General features: G+C 42.4%; 1 protein-coding gene across 1 annotated transcript in view; it reads left to right on the top strand.

Annotated features, from left to right (window-relative positions):
• The first annotated feature begins 2011 nt into the window (after positions 1-2011).
• The window catches only part of LOC140729828 (very long-chain specific acyl-CoA dehydrogenase, mitochondrial-like), a 113681-nt gene continuing 95558 nt past the window's right edge, over positions 2012-20134 (top strand). Inside the window, exons 1-2 of the mRNA XM_073050041.1 lie at positions 2012-2130; positions 8815-8884. Of these exons, the coding sequence (XP_072906142.1) occupies positions 2069-2130; positions 8815-8884 (132 nt within the window). The 5' untranslated portion in view covers positions 2012-2068. The remainder of the gene's footprint in view (positions 2131-8814; positions 8885-20134) is intronic.

The raw sequence follows: 20134 nt of genomic DNA, 5'->3' as shown, positions 1-20134 counted from the left end.
AGCGTCCCTCAGCTGATCTGTGGCCTGAAATGATGGAGGCAGCCTAGAGATCAGGAACAATGAGAGGGGGAGGATTTACCCCCAGTAAAGGCTGTGAGAGCAGAGTTTGTCCTCTCAGAGCTGGAGGATAGCCCTGAACCCTATTGGGGTTATTTTTGATCCCACCTCACCTAGGGAGCGCAGGTAGGGGAAGGCCATGTCAGGGAAATGGGAATGGGTGTCGAGGGTATTACCATCTGCATGGAGGCAATGCTGGATCCACCTGCATAAAAACCCTCCCCACCCTTACCACCTGACTCAGGGCCAAAAACAAACCCCTCGCCAACTTCAAATAGAAAATCATTTTCCCATCCCAAACAATGCCCTCACGACCTCCAACAGTCTCTCCTGTGGCTTTTATTGTGGCATTCCTACCAACTGAAGTAAGCCTTCTTTAAAGTTAGTAATTTGAACGCGCGGTCTTCTTTGTGAGCTGTAACTCCCAACCCCGCAGTCTCTGCATTTGACTTCGGCACGGACATCTTGAAACTGCAACCTTCCACGACGCATTTTGAATTCAAAAGTTCAGCACCACCACTGGGATGCTACACAGTCTACACCCAGCAGAATGCCAGCAAAGTTGAAAAGAAACAGTTCAGAGACGAGACAGAACAGAGGGGTAAAAAGGAGTGGATAAACAGGGAAGTCCATGCGATGCTGAAAACCTCAGCACCGTCGTACAGAGGCAGTCTGCTGTTCACTTGGCTGCTCCAAAGTCAATTTCTCTTCACTCAGTCGCCTTGGGCTAGGCTATCCAAGCAGAAGGGTTTTCCTACTGTTACAAATGGAATAAATCCGTCGCCACCCCCAGCAGCTAGATTTGAAATTCTGGCAATCTGCTAGCCACACCCACTGCTCAACACCCAGAGACGTGTACTGAAAAACTTCACCGAACAAAATCCTTCTAGGAAACAGTTTCAGTCCACTACCAAGATAATACTCCACACTCCAAAGTCTTCTGGCTTTTCCAAAGCCGTTCTTCAGCGATTTTACAACAAATTGTCAACTTTAGGAGAGAGAGCTCTGACAGTGTGACCCTCCCTCAGTTCCGCCCCTCCCACAGTGCCACCCCTCCCGTGGTGTCCTTGGGCACTGTTTGGGTTCAGGATCTCTGAATCTCTGGTTGCAACCCCTTGTTGTGAGAGGTGTGAATGTGACCCAGGTAGATACACCATTACTCAAACCAAAATCCTTGGAGTAAATGGGAGTAGATATAACCTGTAATATTTAATGGTAAAGTGTATTTGGACAAAGCAAATGACCCACCTGTTACTGTTCTGCCCTTAGACAATCTCACTGTCCCAAAAGAGTCACACAGTAGGGAAGCAGGCCCATGGCCCATCGAATGCATGCTGACCATTTGCACTGATCCAATACTAATCCCATTTTATTTTTCCATCAGTTCCATCCAACCCTCCCCTCAGATTTTCCCACACATTTGGGGACATTTTACTCCAATAATTTCCTGAATTTTCTTTGGCCCCTTCCACCTGACTGTCTCACATCATCTCGCCAACCACCCACCCCCCACCTTAACACAAATCTATCTGCCCCACCCTCACATACATTTGCTCCCCTCAGGCCCTGAAGCCCCTCAGCCTGCTCCCTCCCTCACTTATCCATCTCCCTCCCCCCACACCCACTGATGATCATCTGCCTGCTCCTTCCCTCGCCCATCCATTTTCCTCCCCTCACAGCCTCTGAAGCCCTTCAACCTGCTCCTCCCCCCACACCCACTGAAGCTCATCTGCCTGCTCCCTTCCTTCCTCACATCCATATCCATCTCTTTCTCTCGTGCCTTTCCGCCCAACTCAGCCTACAAATGAACTATAGATCTGACGAAGGGTCTCGACCCGAAACGTCAGCTTTACTTCTTCCTATAAATGCTGCCTGGCCTGCTGCGTTTCACGAGCATTTTCTGTCTTAGTAGAACTACATCCCCCAGCATGCCACGCGAGCACGCATGCGGTTATACCGAGGGAAGCAGTGACGTCACGCTGTACCGAAGTTTTCGGCCGGCGGTTGCAGGATGTGGAGTCTGAAGGTGACAGTTCGGTGGGCACCGACGGCGGCGAGAGTCTTGTGCGCACGGTATGAGCGGCTCCGCCGCCCAGGGAAAAGAGTGGCGAGGTGGCCGTGTCCGGGAGTTTGAATTTGGGGCCCTTGGGGTTTGGGGATATGCCCGTGGGAAAGGATCGTTGCCTTGGGGGGCGTCGTCTTCAGAGACATGGGATACGTGTGTGGTTGGTGACCGGGTGGGAATAGGGAAGATTGGGTTGGTTGAGGGGTGTGAAAGGGCCACTAAACGCTCACTCAGCGAATAAGGGAATAAGGGACGATGATATTTGCAGCATCTGGAACGGTGGGCGTTTGTCACGTTGTGCATACCCACTCCCACTTTCCCTCTCTGTGTGTGCAAGGATGTTAGGAGATGAGCCCCTCCCATGTTAACGTTTTGAGGATCAGTTATAGAGCACTGCTGCAATAGAGTAGATTTAGTGAGGAGTTTTATATGGTGGGGGAGTCTAAGACCAGATGACATGGCCTCAGGACAGGAGGAGGTCCATTTAGAACAGAGATTAGGAGGAATTCCTTTAACCAGAGAGTGGTGAATCTGTGGAATTTGTTACCACAGACAGCTGTGGAGACAGAGTCATTGAGATATTTAAGGCAGTGGTTGATAGATTCTTGATTAGTCAGGGCATGAAGGGATACGGGGAGAAGGCAGGAAAATGGGGCTGAGAGGGAAATGGATCAGCCATGATGAAATGGCAGAGCAGACTTCATGGGCCAAATGGCCTAATTCTGCTCCTATATCTTGTGGCTGTTATTATCAATCAACCATGCCTGTGTTTACAGATAAACGAAACATCGTTCCTTTGGGGCCAAGGTGCAAAACACAGTACATACTACACGTATAATCACAAAATAATACCAGCACAAATCCCTGAGTGGCATGGCCTGATGATTGACAGGTTTACTTAAAGTGCAGAATGCATGTTTATGTAAAACACTGTAAGGTTACTGGAACTATTTTAATAGAACAAGCAGTTCTAAAATATGTCAAATTGCAGCAAAAGATTGAGAGCTGGGGTGGGCATTCTCTGACCTTGAGTATGGTTTGAATCCTCTGCCTACATACATACCCGATTTCACAGTCAATTGCAAACTGTGTCAAGTTATAGAGAAGACCTTTTGTTGAAATTGTAAACGTGCATCCTTCACTCAAGCATAAATTCTCTGCTTTTTGTTCGCTAATCAGAAACGCATTTTGCCTCGGGTTTAATATATTGATACACAGAATCTGAGACAAGTGTGTATCCACCAGCACTGTAGCCCAGTCTTCCGTAGTGAGAGCCCTGTATCCATCAGTATCGTACCTTTGGATTAGCTGGTGATACATCCAAGCCGACCAACATTGTGACTGTGCTAGACTTGTGCCTGTCTGGTGTTCACAAGAATGATCCCAGGAAAGAAACAGTTAACATATGATGGCTCTGGGCCTGTACGCACTGGAGTTTAGAAGAATGAGGGAGGGTTTCATTGAAACCTACTGAATATTGAAAGCAAGAAAACTGCAGATGCTGGAAATCCGAGCAACACACAGAAAATTCTGGAGGAGCTCAGCAGGCCAGGCAGCATCTCTGGAAAAGAGTACAGTAGATGTTTTTCCATAGATGTTTCGGACTGAAACATTGACTGCACTCTCTTCCATTGATGCTGCCTGGCCTTAGCGTTTTGTGTGAATGTCAAAAAGGTCTAGATAGAGTGAACACGGAGAGAGCTCAGCTTCAAAATAGAAGGACATCTCTTTAGAACAGAGATGAGGAATTTCGTTTGCCATAGGGTGGTGCCACAGACAGGTGTGGAGGCCAAGTCTTTATGTATATATAAAGTGGAGATTGTTACATTCTTAATAAGTAAGGGTATCAAGAATTACATGGAGAAGGCAGGAGAATGGGGTTGAGAGAGATAATGAAATGGCAGAGCAGATTCAATTGGCCATATGGCCTAATTATATCCTATATTTTATGTTCTTGTTGTACACTGACAGACCTCTTACCAGCATTACTGTACCTTGTTGTTATATTGTGATACTGTGCCCACCAAAACTGTTATTAAACAGTGACTCACTACTCCTGCCAGCACTGTGCCCAAGAGTTAGGTTGTGTAATAGATACCTTCAATAAATCCGTGGATGAGTCCAGCAATCATTCTGTGGGTCAATACACAGCATGGAATGTGATTAGGCTTTGAGCAGTCTAATCAAAGGTTACAGGGAGAAAGCAGGAGAATGGGGTTGACGGATAATAAATCAGCCATAATGGAATAGCAAAACAGATTTGATGGGCCGAGAGACCTAATTCTCCTATATCTTATGGTCTTATCTCTATTTCTGGAAAATTAATGAGATTTATCAGCCATTTTCGTAACACATACTTGCCAGTCTGTGTGTGTAAATGTGGTCTTGGTGATTGCTGGCATAGTCCCAAGTTTGAGTGAGTCTAAATGCAGGTGACTTGCACGGTGAGTGACAGTCTTCTCATTGAAGATTGGAACAGATTTTGCCAGACTGTAGGGGGAGGGGTTGACATTTTTCAGTATTAACTGGAGAGCTTGTTCAAAGAGCTGGCACAAGCTTGATGGGGAGATTGGCTTCCATTCATCTTGAGTCATCCATTGATCAGGTGTGACTACATGACCTTTGTTCTTGTAAACTCTAGTTGGAACTTTTGAAAAATGATTCAACTTTCTAACGTGTAGTAGTTCAATTCTTCTGAAGTCTAACACAGATTGAAATTGTTTTAATCATCATTTCTGGGCTGTATTGTCCAGTGTCATTATTGGAATGATGGCTCATGAAATAGAAAAATGGAAAATAATAGAACCGCTGTGTCTTATGAGAACAGGTTGAGTATCCTACGGCTTTTCTCTCAGGAGCGAAGGAGGATGAGAAGTAACTCAATGGAGGTATACAAGATAAGAGACATAAATCATGTGGATATGTGAGACTTTTGACATGTTTGGAGGAAAGTATAGGGAAGATGGCAGAGGTAGGTTTTTTGCACAGAGAATGTGCTGCCGGGGCAGTGGTAGAGGCAAATACATTAGGCTTATTTAAGAGACTCTTAGCTAGGCACATGGATGAAATAAAAATGAGGATGATGTAGGAGGGAAGGGCTAGGTTGATTTAGAGTAGGTTAATACGGTGCCACAACTTGAGTTCTGAAAGATCTGTACTGTGCTGTAATGTTCTATGTTCACAAGGTTAAAGTCTTGTCTCTTCCCACAGATCCTGTCCGACTTGCTGAGTGTGTCCAGCATTTTATTTCAGTTTCTTAGCGTCAGTAGTTTGTTGTTTTTGTACCTTCACTCTATCCAAGGTCAAGGTCAAGTGCCCTCTGAAGTTATCAGTAACAACACCTGTCATCTCCTGACTTTCTCCCCCACAGGACAGTTGATGGCCATCACAACTGGAATGGGTAGATCCTTGGTTACTGAACAAACCAGGCATGTGGGGATCAGCAAGGGAGATAGCAATGACCATGACAAGACTGGGCAGTGATCGTGTTGAAAGGCGGAGGAGATTGCAGCACCCTATCGTTTTCTCTGTTATTATTGGGGAGACCAATCAGTCCTCTGGAAAATAGTGTATACTGTATATACCTTTCACTTAAAACTTCAGAGCTGTGTTCTGTGTATTAAGCTCTCTGCCTGTGTGTACTTTAGAAGTGATTTATACCTGTTCCCTGTCCCAGGACACTCTCTCTAACAATAATGGCACTTGTGACCCTCAGCAACTTCTGGCTGGTGGCTAATGAAACAAGGAAAGCAACTAAATACTTTGTTAGCCGCACGTTTTCTGGCAAATGATCATTACATGTGATGGTCTGTAGCTTCCCTTTGGACTTGGAGGCAATTTGATGTGGCAAGACTGAGGCTGCGGACCTGTCACTGAGAGTGTGAAAGGTCGGGCCCAGGCCCCAGTGTATGGTGATGTTTGGATGGAGATTTACAGGTGAAGTCTGGAGTTTCCAAATGGCAGAACCTGTTGTTCGGATGGAGATTTGAGCGCTGGGCCAGATTGAAAAGGTCAGGGTGTCAATGCCTGAGGTGAGGTATGGGCCGGTACAGATCACTGCAACATGGCGTTTACTTGGCTCTGTCCTGAATTATAGGACTTTCTTGTGGACTTAAGTTCAGAAACACTACTTGCTTGCGGTTACTGTTTGCTTGATTTTTGTTCTTTGCACATTGGGTTTTCAACGGTCTTTTTTTATGGGTTATTTTATTTAATTTATGGTTTTTTTAATGGGCATGATATGGTTTTTATTCTCTGCACATTGAGTGTTAGACAGTTTTTTTAAATATATGTTTGGGTTCTTTGGTTGCCTGTTAGACAAATCTTAAGGTTGTATAATGTATACATACTTTGATAATAAATTAACTTTGAACTCTGCGTAGGACTGTGTAGGTGGGTGGGTGGAAGAAATGGGTCTTATTGTGTTTGATTGATTGTGTTGTGTGTTCTGCTGAAGATGGTGGTTATGTTGGCACTGGAATGTGTGGTGACTCTTGTGGACTGCCCCCAGCCCATCCCTAGTTGATTGTAAACAAAAGCGACTATTTCAATTTGTTTCGATTACACAAAGTAAATGAATCTGAACTATAATCTCAAACTTGAAAACTCAGACTGACCAACCTTAACTGCTATTTGATGGGGAATACAGGAGGAACTTAACAGTAAGACAGCATCTATTGAGGGAAATATACAGTCAGTATTTTGATTCTGGGGAGGGGAAAAGTTTCAGATACCCTGCAACTCTTTTGTTGTCTTGTATTCTTTCTATTTATTTAGAGGGTAACACAGTAGTGTAGCAATTACTGTAACACTTTACAGTGCCTGCAATCAAGGTTCAGTTTCTGCTGCTGTCTGTAAAAAGTTTGTATGTTCTCCCTGTGACCGCGCAGGTTTCCTGCTGGTTCTCCAGATTCCTCCCACATTCCAGAGACACACAATTAGGGTTAATGAGTTATAGGCATCTTATGTTGGTGCTGGAAGCATGACGGCACTTGTGGGCTGACTCCAGCACATCTTTGGACTGTGGTCATGGACACACAAGTTTCTATGTTTCAAAGTACATGTGACAAATAAATCTAATCTAATCCAGCCCAACGAGCCATGCTGCTCATTTACACCCATATGACCAATTAATCTACCAACCTGTACAAATGTGGGAGGAAGCCAGGCGCCTCGAGGAAACCCACACAGTAACAGAGAGAATGTACAGACAGCATCAGGAATTGATCCCAGGTGGCTGGTGCTGTAACAGTGTTATGCTAATCATTATGGTATCATGCTGCCCCTTGTACTTACAGGGAATGTGTGTATATATATATATATATATATATACACACACACACACATATATACAAAGTTTGCACAATCCGTACCGATAATTTAACCTCCTCATCTCCTTTGTCATTCTGCTATATCTCCACTGACGCAGATCCCTACTCCCTGCAGTGCTGAACCCTGATCTGATGCAGTTTCTTCAGATGTCTGACCAAGACATGAGGCACCTGGAGCATCTCTCCTTCTCCTTTGTATTCCAGCCTCCTGGAGAGAAAGACCAGTGTTCAATTATTCTTTGTAATTACTTTCTAAGAGGAGATTATACTTGACTGTGATGCTTAATAAAGTGAAGCTGCTAATTACAGTGGGTGGGAGGGGCTGAAACAGTGCCCAGCTTTTATAATACAACTATTTCTTTAACTTCTGAGAAGGTCAAGTGGCCCATTGTTTAATGAGAATGCAGCTGATGGTGACCTAACCTCTTATTAACTTTCTTAGTTCTAAATAAGTTATTAATGCAAATTATAATATTAACAATAGACTTGGTTTTGAGAGAGAGTGAAGGAATGCAACTGATGGGAAAGCTCTTGAGAACCAGAATAGACTTGATGGATTGAATGGCCGCCTCCTGAGTTGTAAGGAAGTATAAGAACATAAGATATAGGAGCAGAATTAGGCAACTTGGCCCATCAAGTCTACTCTGCATTTCATCATGGCAGATCCATTTCCTTCTCAGCTCTATTCTCCTGCCTTTTCCCCATATTCCTTCATGCCCTGACCAATCAAGAATCTGTCAACCTCTGCCTTAAGTATACTCAACTACTTGGCCTCCTTAGCCACTTGAGGCAACGAATTCCACCGATTCACCACTCTGGCTAAAGAAATTCCTCCTTATCTCCGTTCTCAGTGGACCTACTTCTGGTTTGAGGCTGTGTCCTCTGGCCTTAGACTCCCCAACCATAGGAAACATCTTCTCCACGTTCACTCTATCGAGGTCTTTCAGCATTCAATAGGTTTCATTGAAATCATGGCCTTCCATTCTTCTGAATTCCAGTGAGTATAGGTTCAGCAAACAAACACGCCTCATACATTAACCCTTGCATTCCTGGAATCATTCTCAGGAACCCCCTCTGAACCCTCTTCAGTGTCAGTACATCAGGTCATCCGCGCGCCAAGGCATGTCGGGTTGTCTGCGTGCTGAAGTGTGTCAGATTGACCGGACACTCTCTGTACACTGTTCTTGCCTGGACATTACCTGAACCCATGTTTTGTTATAACTTCCACAAGAGAAGAAGTTAGATTGAATGATTACACTTTTTTCTCAGGGTGCATCATAGAGCAGAGAGTGAGAGGATTTGGGAACATCCGTGGATCTCCAGACTGTGCATTGTTAATCATTCTCCCTGTGTCTCTTGCAGTCTATGGTACCCTCCATCCTGTTGTCCTTTGGTCAGTAATGGTCGTCTCTTTGCCTCGCAGGCCACCCAGGTAAGTGAGTATGTGTCTTTATTGTGAGGAGATCCTCTCCTTTAGAACAAGATTTAGGCAGCACCACAGCTTAGTCAGCTGAGATCTGTACAGAAAAGAAAATGTCTTTTCCTGCTGAAATTTTCAAATACAAACAATATGAGAGTTAAGAGTAGGGTCGGATTCCTTAGCCCCATGAGCCTCTCCTTCATTTTATATGTTGATGATGGGTCTGGTAATAACCTTGATTCCGCATTCCTGTTGTTAGAGGTTAATGCTTTGCAAGTTAAGAATGAGGCATAAAACTTATTGCTTATAGCCTTTTTATTCAGTGTTGCAAGAACAAAGAATGATCAAAGAAAGAGCTGAGAGAACACAAAGTTGAAGCGATAAAACAGCTGTGGTTGTTTTGTGCGTAGATGAGAGATAAACAAAATCCCAATGATAACAATTAACCTATAAAATATTCAAGTGGCGTTACACTTGCTACGGAAATCTAAGAAGCTTCTAGAAAAATACAGAAACAACTGTATCCTATTACGTGTATATACTGTAGTTGATTATATAAAAATCCAAACAAGCATAAGAATATTAAACTAAGGAAAATACAAGATAAATAATCCTATACTCCAACCCAACACTGCCTACTCAGTACCTATCAAGAACACTGCAATAAGATGGTCCTGGTGAACCATGGTGATGTGTTGTGGGCAGTTTACAAAACTTCTAAATATACATCTTAACTACTCTCACTGCAATCTGCAGCATGTAACTTCCCTTTAACTAACATAATTTTGAACTGACTTAACGAACTTGTGACTTCATGATCTTCTGAAGGACTCGCTGGACTTAACTCTCAAGCATGCAGGTATAGCACCTTTAAGGGGACCAAGGTACATCACCATGGCTGGAAGAAAGGGGAAACTCCAAGCTAGACTGAAATGCCGAGGAGTGGAACTCCCTCTACCTAGCATCTTGTGTACAAATGTACAGTTGCTGGAGAGCAAGAATAAGGACCTACCAGCAAGATTGCTGTAATGGAGGGAAAGGAAGAATTGCTGCATTCTCCATTTCATGGAGACTACTCTTTCTGGACACGCTAAATGTGTTGATAAGGCCCGAGGGCTTCTCAGTACACTAGACTGCTAATTCGTGAAAGGCAAAAGGTAGGCACCACAAAGATAAACACTTTGTGGTGTTCTGATGCAGCAGTCTTGTCTAGTTCCCCAACCTGGAACATCTAATGACTAAGTGCTAACTGTTTGACTTACCAGGAGAGTTCTCTTCCATGATCCTAACCACAGTTTGCATACCACCTGAAGCCGACATTAAGCAAGTATTCGATGTATTGAGTGCTGTCATCAAGCAAGAAACAACCTACCCTAATGCCTTTCAAATCATTGTTGGGGCTTCAATCTGGCTTGTTTGAAGAAATCTCTGCTCAATTATCATCAATATTATCACCTGCAGCACCAGGGGTCCCAGTTCACTCAACTACTGCAATTTAAAATGCCTACTGTTCCATAACCAGACTACATTTCAGAAAATCTGATCACTTGGGTATCCTCCTACCTACATACTGGTGGAGGCTAAAGAGTAAGGCTCCAGAGATAAAGACAACAAAGAGCTGGTTGTGGGAGGCAGAAAAGTTGTTACAGGTTTGCTGTAAGTTAGCCCATGTTCAAAGACTCATCAGAGGATCTGAACAAATGCAATATGGGTCGTTACAGACTTTATAAAAACAGTCAGATAAGTATGACCCCACAAAATCATTCAAAGTCATGCCCAATCAGAAGCCCTGGATGAACCATGAAATCTACAATCTGCCAGATTAGTGGCATTCAGGTTTGGCGACCAAGAGGTCCAGGTACGATCTCTGGAAAGCCATTTCACATGTGAAGTGGCAATTGCGAACAAATTGTAGGATTCTCAACAACTGAGGCAGGGCTTGAATGCTATTACTTTTTATAAGTGAAACCAAGCTGCATAGGTGGCAACAAGGCTTTGTTCCCAGATGAGCTCAATAACTTCTATGCTTGCTTTGACCATTAAAACAAGGAGAAACATTCACAAACTCCCACAGCACCTGATGACCCTGTGATCTCAAGCTTTGTGGCTGGCATGAGAGCTTCTTTTAGGAGGGTGAACTTATGGAAAGACCTGTGCTGGTCAACTGACTGGAATGTTCATCAATATCTTTAACCTCTCACACCTGTTTTAAGCAGGATTCAATTTTACTGCAGCCTAAGAAGAACATAGTAATCTGCCTCTGACTATCATCCAGTAGCACTTAAATCCACTGTGATGAGTGCTTTAAGAGGCTGATGATGAAATACGTTGAACCCTGCCTGAGAAGTGACTTGGATCTAGTCCAGTTCACCTGCTGTCACAACAGGTTTATAACAGTTGCCATTTCATTGACTCTTCACTCAAATGTGGAACATCTCCACTGCAAAGATGCATACATCAGGATGCTCTTCACTGACTACAGGTTGGCATTCAATAGTAACGTCCCTTAATGAATAAGCTTAAAGACCTTGGCTTCAATACCTCCTTGTGCAACTGAATCCTCAATTTCCTCACTTGCAGACCCCAGTCAGTTTGAATTGTCAACAACATCTCCTTCACAACTTCTGTCAGCACAGATACTCCACAAGGCTATGTGCTTTGCTCCCTGCTGTCCTCGCTTTTCACTTATAACTGTGTGGCTAAGCACAGCTCCAATGCCATATTTAAGTTTGCTGATAAAACTACTGTCGTTGGACAAATCAGTATATAGGAGGGAGATCACACTGATCTGGCTGAGTGGGGCCACAATGATAGATAGATAGATAGATACTTTATTCATCCCCATGGGGAAATTCAACTTTTTTTCCAATGTCCCATACACTTGTTGTAGCAAAACTAATTACATACAATACTTAACTCAGTAAAAAATATGATATGCATCTAAATCACTATCTCAAAAAGCATTAATAATAGCCTTTAAAAAGTTCTTAAGTCCTGGCGGTTGAATTGTAAAGCCTAATGGCATTGGGGAGTATTGACCTCTTCATCCTGTCTGAGGAGCATTGCATCGATAGTAACCTGTCGCTGAAACTGCTTCTCTGTCTCTGGATGGTGCTATGTAGAGGATGTTCAGAGTTATCCATAATTGACCGTAGCCTACTCAGCGCCCTTCGCTCAGCTACCGATGTTAAACTCTCCAGTACTTTGCCCACGACAGAGCCCGCCTTCCTTACCAGCTTATTAAGACGTGAGGCGTCCCTCTTCTTAATGCTTCCTCCCCAACACGACACCACAAAGAAGAGGGCGCTCTCCACAACTGACCTATAGAACATCTTCAGCATCTCACTACAGACATTGAATGACGCCAACCTTCTTAGGAAGTACAGTCGACTCTGTGCCTTCCTGCACAAGGCATCTGTGTTGGCAGTCCAGTCTAGCTTCTCGTCTAACTGTACTCCCAGATACTTGTAGGTCTTAACCTGCTCCACACATTCTCCATTAATGATCACTGGCTCCATATGAGGCCTAGATGACCTCTCACTCAATGTCAGCAAGACCAAGGAGCTAGTTATTGATTCAGGAGGAGGAGTCCTCTTCTTATTTATTATCGAAGCATGTATCCATATACAACTGTGAAATGTATCTTTTCCAGATAGCCACGAAACAAAGAACATGAAAGTTGTTCTGATAGTAACAGTAAACCTGCCACCACACACACGCATACACAAAAACACGCGTGTGCATGCGTACACACACACACACACACACACACACACACACACACACACACACACACACACACACACACACACACACACACACACACACACACACACACACACACACACACACACACACACACACACACACTCACTCTAATGGCATCCTGATCATAAAACCCTCCCCCTGCACAAAACATTGACCCTCCCCCCCAAAACGATCCCTCCTCCTCACAACAAAACTAACAGAACATCAATTCCCAAGCACCCTCCCCTTGTACAACAAAACAGAAAAAGAATTGGCGATTTAAAAAAAAAACACTGAATATAAAGCTGTAAGTCTGAAAAGGTCCACAGTCCATCTTCCTTGTCGGGGGATCAGAGGTGGAGAAGGTCAGCAACTTTAGATTCCTCAGTGTTATCATGTCCTGACTCTAGCACTTAAGTGCCATTTTAAAGAAGGCACTACAGCCTCTCTACTTCCTTAGAAGTTTTCAAAAATTCAGCATCTAAAACTGACAAACCATGTGTGGTGGAAAGTTTATTGACTGGTTGCATCACAACCTGTTATGGAAACACCAATGCCCTTGAATAGAAATTCTTAAAAAGTAGTGGATACAGGCCAGTACATCACGGGTAAAACCTTCCCCATCACTGAGCATATCTATATGGAAAGTTGTTGCAGGAAATCAGCATCCATCATCAGGGACACCCACCATCCAGCCCGTGCTCTCTTCCTGGTGCCGCCATCTGGAGAAGGTACAGGAGCCACAGAACCCACACCACCAGGTTCAGGAACAGTTATTACCCCTTAACCATCAGGCTCTTGAACCCAAGGGGAGATAACCTCACTCAACTTCACTCACCCCAAAGCTGAACTGTTCCCACAACCTACTAACTCACTTTTAAGGACTCTTCATCTCAAGTTCTTGATATTTATTGCTCATTTATTTTCATTTTCTTTCTTTTTTTTTCGTTTTGTATTTGCAGTTTGTTGTCTCTTGCACATTGGATATGGGCTTTCATTTTTTGATTTCTTTGTGTTTCTTGTATGTATTATGAATGCCTGCAAGAAAATGAATCTCAGGGTTGCATGAGGTGACAAATATGTACTTTGATAATAAATTCACTTTGAACTTCGAATCAGTCTAACTTTCCTACAAATTATTTATATCCCACTTCTACAATCCTTTGAGTTTCAAAGATTCAACCCTTTGAGAGGAAAATTTTCACTTCATCTTTGAATTAAATCGGTGAATCAATATCTTAAAAACAGTGACCGTAGTTCTAGATTCTCTGAGAAGGGGAAACATACTCTCTACACCCAACCTGTTGAGACTCTCAGGGTCTTATTTTTTTTCTGACACCAGTGGATGGAAGCCTAGCTGTCCAGCCTTTCCTCAAAAGAACAACCCAGCCATTCCAGGTATCAGTCTAATAAACTCTCTCTGAACTGCTGCCAGTGCACTAACATCTTGCCAACAAGAGAAAGGTTCTTTCACTGTTGGCCAACCAACATTTTATACATGTTACCTGCTTATATCATGGCCCCACAATAACATGAAGAAAAACAAGTAGGACCAGGCCATTCAATGATCTCTTTCTTCTGTTTCTATGGCACCTACTCAATAGCTGTGAAATGTCCCAAAGCACTGTTACCTGTGGATGAAGGACTGTGTTTGCGTAGAGGTGGGAGGGAGGAACGGGTCTTTCCCGCTGCTGTTTAGTTGCTTGCTGTGTTCTGTGTTGTTCTGCTGCGTATTGTGGGCATGCTATGATGTGTGGCAACATTTGTGGGCTGTCCCCAGCACATCCTTGAATGTGTGGGTTGTTAATGCAAATGATGCACTTCACAAAGGCAAGTGATTCTGCAGTTGCTGGAAATCTTGATCAACACACACAAGATGGTGCAGGTCAGGTAGCATCTATGGAGAGGTTTAAACTGTCAGTGTTTCAGGCTGAAACAAAGATAAGTAATTCTGAATCATGGGAAGTATAACACTGGGACATGTTATCGGGGAGATGATCTAATGCTTGGTCAAAGAGAATCTAAATCACAAAAGAGAGACTGAGGTTTAGGGAGGCAATCCTGAACTTGGGATTCAACTGATAGCACAACTAGCAGTAGTGAATTGTTAGAGAGTAGTCCGGTTTACAATGGTGCCGCTGAAGCACAGCGATGACCTATTGGCAGCAAAAATAACTTAACTAGTTTATTAATCACACTTTTTCTGGACAATGATCTTTGCAATCAGTAGCCTGTAACTTCCCTCTTGGAGTGGCACTTTTGAAGTGCATGTATGGCTTGACATTTTGACAGTATGGACTGAATTCTCAAAGCTCCAAGACAGTTATAGCATGACATTTACGCGCTGAATCGAGGCGGTAGGCCCCAGACCAAAGCGCAGGGAATGAGCCAATGTTTGGGTGCTGCAGTAGACTTGAAGGCAATTCAAAGTGGCAGAACTGAGGTGAGGCAGAGTTAAGGTGGTGAGGCCTGGGCCCGAGTGTGAAGCAGAAGCCAAGGTTTGATCAATTTAAATACTGGGCCAAATTGAAAAGGTCAGTTTTGGACCGAATCAAAGCAGCAGGCCCTGGGCTCGAGAGCATATTGAAGCGGCAGGGAGCTACCCACTGTTTTGCTGACTTAAGGATCGGGCCAGATTGAAAAGGTCAGGGTGTCGTGTCTATAGTCAAGGGATGGGCTGGTGTTCAGATTGCTTCTCCGTGAGGTTTGCTTGACTCTGCGCTGAACTGAAGCTGTGGCCTGCAATTAATGGGCTCCTGGATCGATTGTAATTGGCATTGTTAAATCTATTCCAGCAGTCTTATCATTGTTGGCTCAATTTAGTGAGTTTTCTGGGTATAAGTTAAATCTTAATAAGAGTGAATTGTTTCCTTTGAATAGACAGGTCCCAAGCTATGGTAATTTACCTTTTAAATTAGTTAATGACTCTTTTACTTACTTAGGGATTAAAATCACAAAAAACCATAAAGAATTATTTAGGTTTAATTTTCTACCCTTAATTGATCAGATTAAAGGCTTGTTTACTAAGTGGTCACCATTATCTTTATCTCTGATAGGTAGGATTAATGCTATTAAGATGGTTATTTTACCTAAGTTTTTATATATTTTTCAAGCGGTACCAATTTTTATTCCAAAATCCTTTTTTACTAATGTTGATTCAAACATTTCCTCATATATATGGCAGAATAAAAATCCCAGGTTAGGTAAAACATACTTACAGAAGACAAAGAAGGAAGGTGGGTTGGCATTACCCAATTTCAGATTTTATTATTGGGCAGTTAATATTAGATATTTGTTATGTTGGTTGAAAGAATGGGATGGTCCTTTTGGCCCTCATTGGGTGAGTTTGGAAATTAAATCGGTACCAGGTTATGCTCTGGGTTCTATTTTAGGGACATCTCTCCCTTTTGCTCTTTCTAAATTGCTGAAACGAATTGACAACCCGATAGTTAAATATACCTTACGTATATGGTTTCAATTTCGGAAATTTTTCGGGTTGACTCAATTCGTTTTAAATATTCCTATTGTATCTAATTGTTTTTTCCACCCCTCAATTATAGATCAAGCTTTTTTGGCTTGGAAAACTAAGGGTTTATTAAGATTTTCTGATTTATTTTCGGACAACTGTTTTATGTCTTTTGAGCAATTATCTAATAAATATAATTTGCCTTGATTTCATTTTTTTAGATACTTACAGGTTAGGCATTTTTTAAGTACAGTACTTCCTACGTTTCCAAATTTTGTGTCTTCAGATATTTTGGAGAGTTTGTTTGAATTAAACCCTTTTCAAAAAGGGCTTATATCAAAACTTTATAATATAATTATGAAGATACGTTCAGTGCCCCTTGATAAGACCAAAAATGATTGGGAAAGAGAGCTCAATCTTATTATTCCTATTGAGAATTGGGACAGAATTCTTCAATTAGTTAATACATCATCTATATGTGCCAAACATTCATTAATACAATTTAAGGTTGTACATAGGGCCCATATGTCCAAGGATAAATTAGCTCATTTTTATTCTTATATAAACCCTATTTGTGACAGATGTCAATTGGAAATCGCGTCTTTAACTCATATGTTTTGGTCATGTCCGCTTTTGAAAAAATATTGGAAAGATATTTTTGATATTATCTCTGCGGTTCTGAACATCGATTTACAACCCCATCCTATTACCGCAATTTTTGGTTTACCGATGATGGACTCACTCCATTTATCTCCTTCCGCCTGTCGAATGATTGCTTTTCTCACTTTGATGGCTAGAAGATCTATTTTGTTGAATTGGAAGGAAATTAATCCTCCCACGGTATTTCATTGGCTTTCTCAAACTATGTTATGTTTAAATTTAGAAAAAATTAGAAGTGGTGTATTCGATACTTCTATTAAATTTGAAAAGATATGGAGACCATTTATTCAATATTTTCATATGATATAATACGACCCTGTGCCAAGCTTATTGGTTTTTTCAGCTTTAATCGTATTTATGTTGAGAGGATCGGAGTTGACGACGTTGATGTTTATGTACTCTTGTGAGATACTATAAACAGCCCTTTTTTTCTCTCTTTTTTTTAGTTTTTTTTTTCTTTTTTTGCTTCCTTTTTTTTCCTTAGATACTAGATTAGTAGGTTAGTCAACTTTGCATATATATTTTATTTTTTTTTTCCTTTTTTTTATATTATATATTATGAAATATCTAGATTTACCTTGTTCATATATATACTATATGGTTCATGTTTCGGGAAAACTTATTTATACTGTATTCATTGCTTATGTATTCCTTCATGTGTAATGGGAATTTGTATGTTTGTAATCCCTTCATTAATATATTAATTGTATTTTGTTCATAATATTATTAATACTAATAAAAAGATTGAAAAAGAAAGTAATTGGCATTGTTGATTTGGACTCACTTTCCTGAACTTCAGTTCCGAATTTTATTTGCATAATTTTTTGTTTGTACAATTTGTTTTCTGTACATTGGGTGTTTGACTGTCTTTCTTTAATGGGCTCTGTCGGGATTCCTTGTTTTACAGCTGCCTATGAGGAGACGGATCTCAATGTAATATATAGTGTACATATTTGATAATAAATGTACTTTGAACTTTGGTCTGGTTGCCAGAGCTGGAGGAACACGGGTGTCGGGGAGCTGTACTACTGGGTGGGTTACGAAATAGGGAAGTGGTCAAAAATGAAAGGAAGGGTGGAGAGGCTCAGAAGTGTTAAAGCAACAGGCAGGATCAAAGGTCTGGATGCATCAACAGAGATCGGGGAGGTGATGAGTTGAAGAAGAACAGGATGGTGAAGGGAACATGGAGAGGGACAGCCGGAGGAGGGAGGGAAAGCAAGCTGGAGGAGGATGCAGACAGCGGGAGGGAGAGAAAGCTGGAGGTGGGTGCAGAGGAAGGGAGAGAGGAAGAGAATTCAGAGGGAGAAAGCAGAGGGTTTGAAGAGAGGGAGGGAGGGCTAGAGGAGAGAGGAGGAGGGTGCAAATAGAGGGAGGACTGGAGGAGAAAGATGATGTGTAGATAATAAGCAAGAGAAATTCTGTAGATGCTGGAAATCCAAGCAGCACACAAGATGCTGAAGGAACTCGGCACACCAGGCAGGATCTATGGAAATGAATAAACAATCGATATTTCAGGGTGATTCCTGGTGAAGGGTCTCAGCCTGAAACATTGTCTGTTTATTCATTTCTGTAGATGCTGCCTGACCTATTGAGTTCCTCCGGCATTTTATGTGTGTTGCTTTAGATAATAAGCAGGTTATTTTCACTCCAGGGATTGCTAATTGAATACAAGGTACTTCAGGAGGTACTTGTAGATAGAAGGTTGGCTTCAGCTTCATGCTCACTTGCTGTGACCAAAAGATTCTGCTGTGAGTGGGTTACAGTGGGGTTGTCAGTCAGCTTGTACTAGTGCCTCTGGTTTGTTGTAGTTGGTGATTGTGTAAGTTTTTGGGCGAGAGGTCACAGCCTGCCAGAGCTGCACTTAGCACTGAATCATGGTGCTAGAATGTAGGGCAGAGGTTACAGCAGCTGTACCTTGAACAAGGGAGGATTGTGGACAGGGTGGTGGTTGGGGAGAGTGCTGCAAGAAAAACAAAGGAGATAGGAAAGAGATGGGGTGAATGGAAAGAGGGGAGGGGGGAAATGAAGAATGGAGAGGGGGAAGTGAGGAAAAGAGGTGGGGTGGAGGGGAGGAAGTATAATTATAAGGTGATTGCAGGAAAGTATGGGGGATGTTAGAGGTAGTTTTTTTTTTACAGAGTGATGGGTGCATGGAATGTCCTGCCAAGGGTGGTGGCAGACGCAGGTACATGGGCACTTAAGAGATTCTTAAAACAGGCACATGGATGAAGGGAAACTAGAGGGCTATGTGGGAAGGAAGGGTTAGATTGATCTCGGAGTAGGTTTCAAAGGCTAGCAGAATTTTATGGGCTGAAGGTCTGTACCGTGTTATGTTCTATCAGATGTGATCACAGTGCAGATGTGGCAACAATTCAATGCATGAAAGCATGCAGACATGCTCAAGAAGTTGAGTTGTTTTTCTGAGTAAACATCAGAATGGGGAAGAAATGTAATCTAAGTGACTTTGATCATGGAATGATTATTGGTGTCAGACGGTGTGGTTTGAGTACCTCAGAAACTGCTGATCTTGTGGGATTTTCACACACAACAGTCTCAAGGGTTTCACAGAGAATGGTGCAAAAAGCAAAAAAAAAATCCAGTAACCTGCAGTTCTATGGGCAAAAACACCTTTTTAAAGAAAGAGGTCATAGGAAATTGGCCAGACTCTTTCAAGCTGACAGAAAGGCGACTAACTCAAGTAATTACATGTTACAACAGTGGTGTGCATAAAAGCATTTCTAAACGGATGACATATTAAACCATGAATTGGATGGGCTGCAGCAGAGGAAGACCGACAGAAATACATTCAATGGCCTCTGTATTAGGTACCTCCTGTCCTGGCAATTCTGGACAGTGTTTCTCAACCTCTGCATGCCTCCTAGGCTGAACAGTGGAGTACTTCTAGAAATAGACTAAGACAACTGCGCTGCTCCAAAGAGCGCTATATGAGGTCATTCTTACCCTTGGCCATTAGACTCTATAAATGAGTCGACTTATAGCTAGAGTCCTGTTAGACTGTTTGAGGCGTCTTATTTTTTTATTCTTTCTCTCTTAATATTTGTACATTTGTATATCTGCACTTGTAATGCTACTGCGACACTGTACTTTTCTTTGTGATCAATAAAATATCTATCTACCTATATTCTATAGTTCTTGCTATTTCTACCCTAGGGAAAAAGACTGATCATTTACTTTTTTATCTGAGATAAAACACAGTAATACGCCTTTCAGGTCCAACAAGATTGTGCTGGCCAGTTTTACCCATGTGACTAATTGATCTATTAACCCACATGTCTTTGGGATGTGGTAAGAAACGGGAGCACCCAGAAGAAATCTCCACGGTCATAGGGAGAAACTGCAAATCGTTACAGACCCGGGTCACAGGTGCT

This window comes from Hemitrygon akajei, chromosome 6, assembly GCF_048418815.1.
Source record: "Hemitrygon akajei chromosome 6, sHemAka1.3, whole genome shotgun sequence".
NCBI lineage: Eukaryota > Metazoa > Chordata > Chondrichthyes > Myliobatiformes > Dasyatidae > Hemitrygon > Hemitrygon akajei.
Note: the sequence above shows the minus strand (reverse complement) of the source record. Positions and strands in the feature narration are given on the sequence as shown.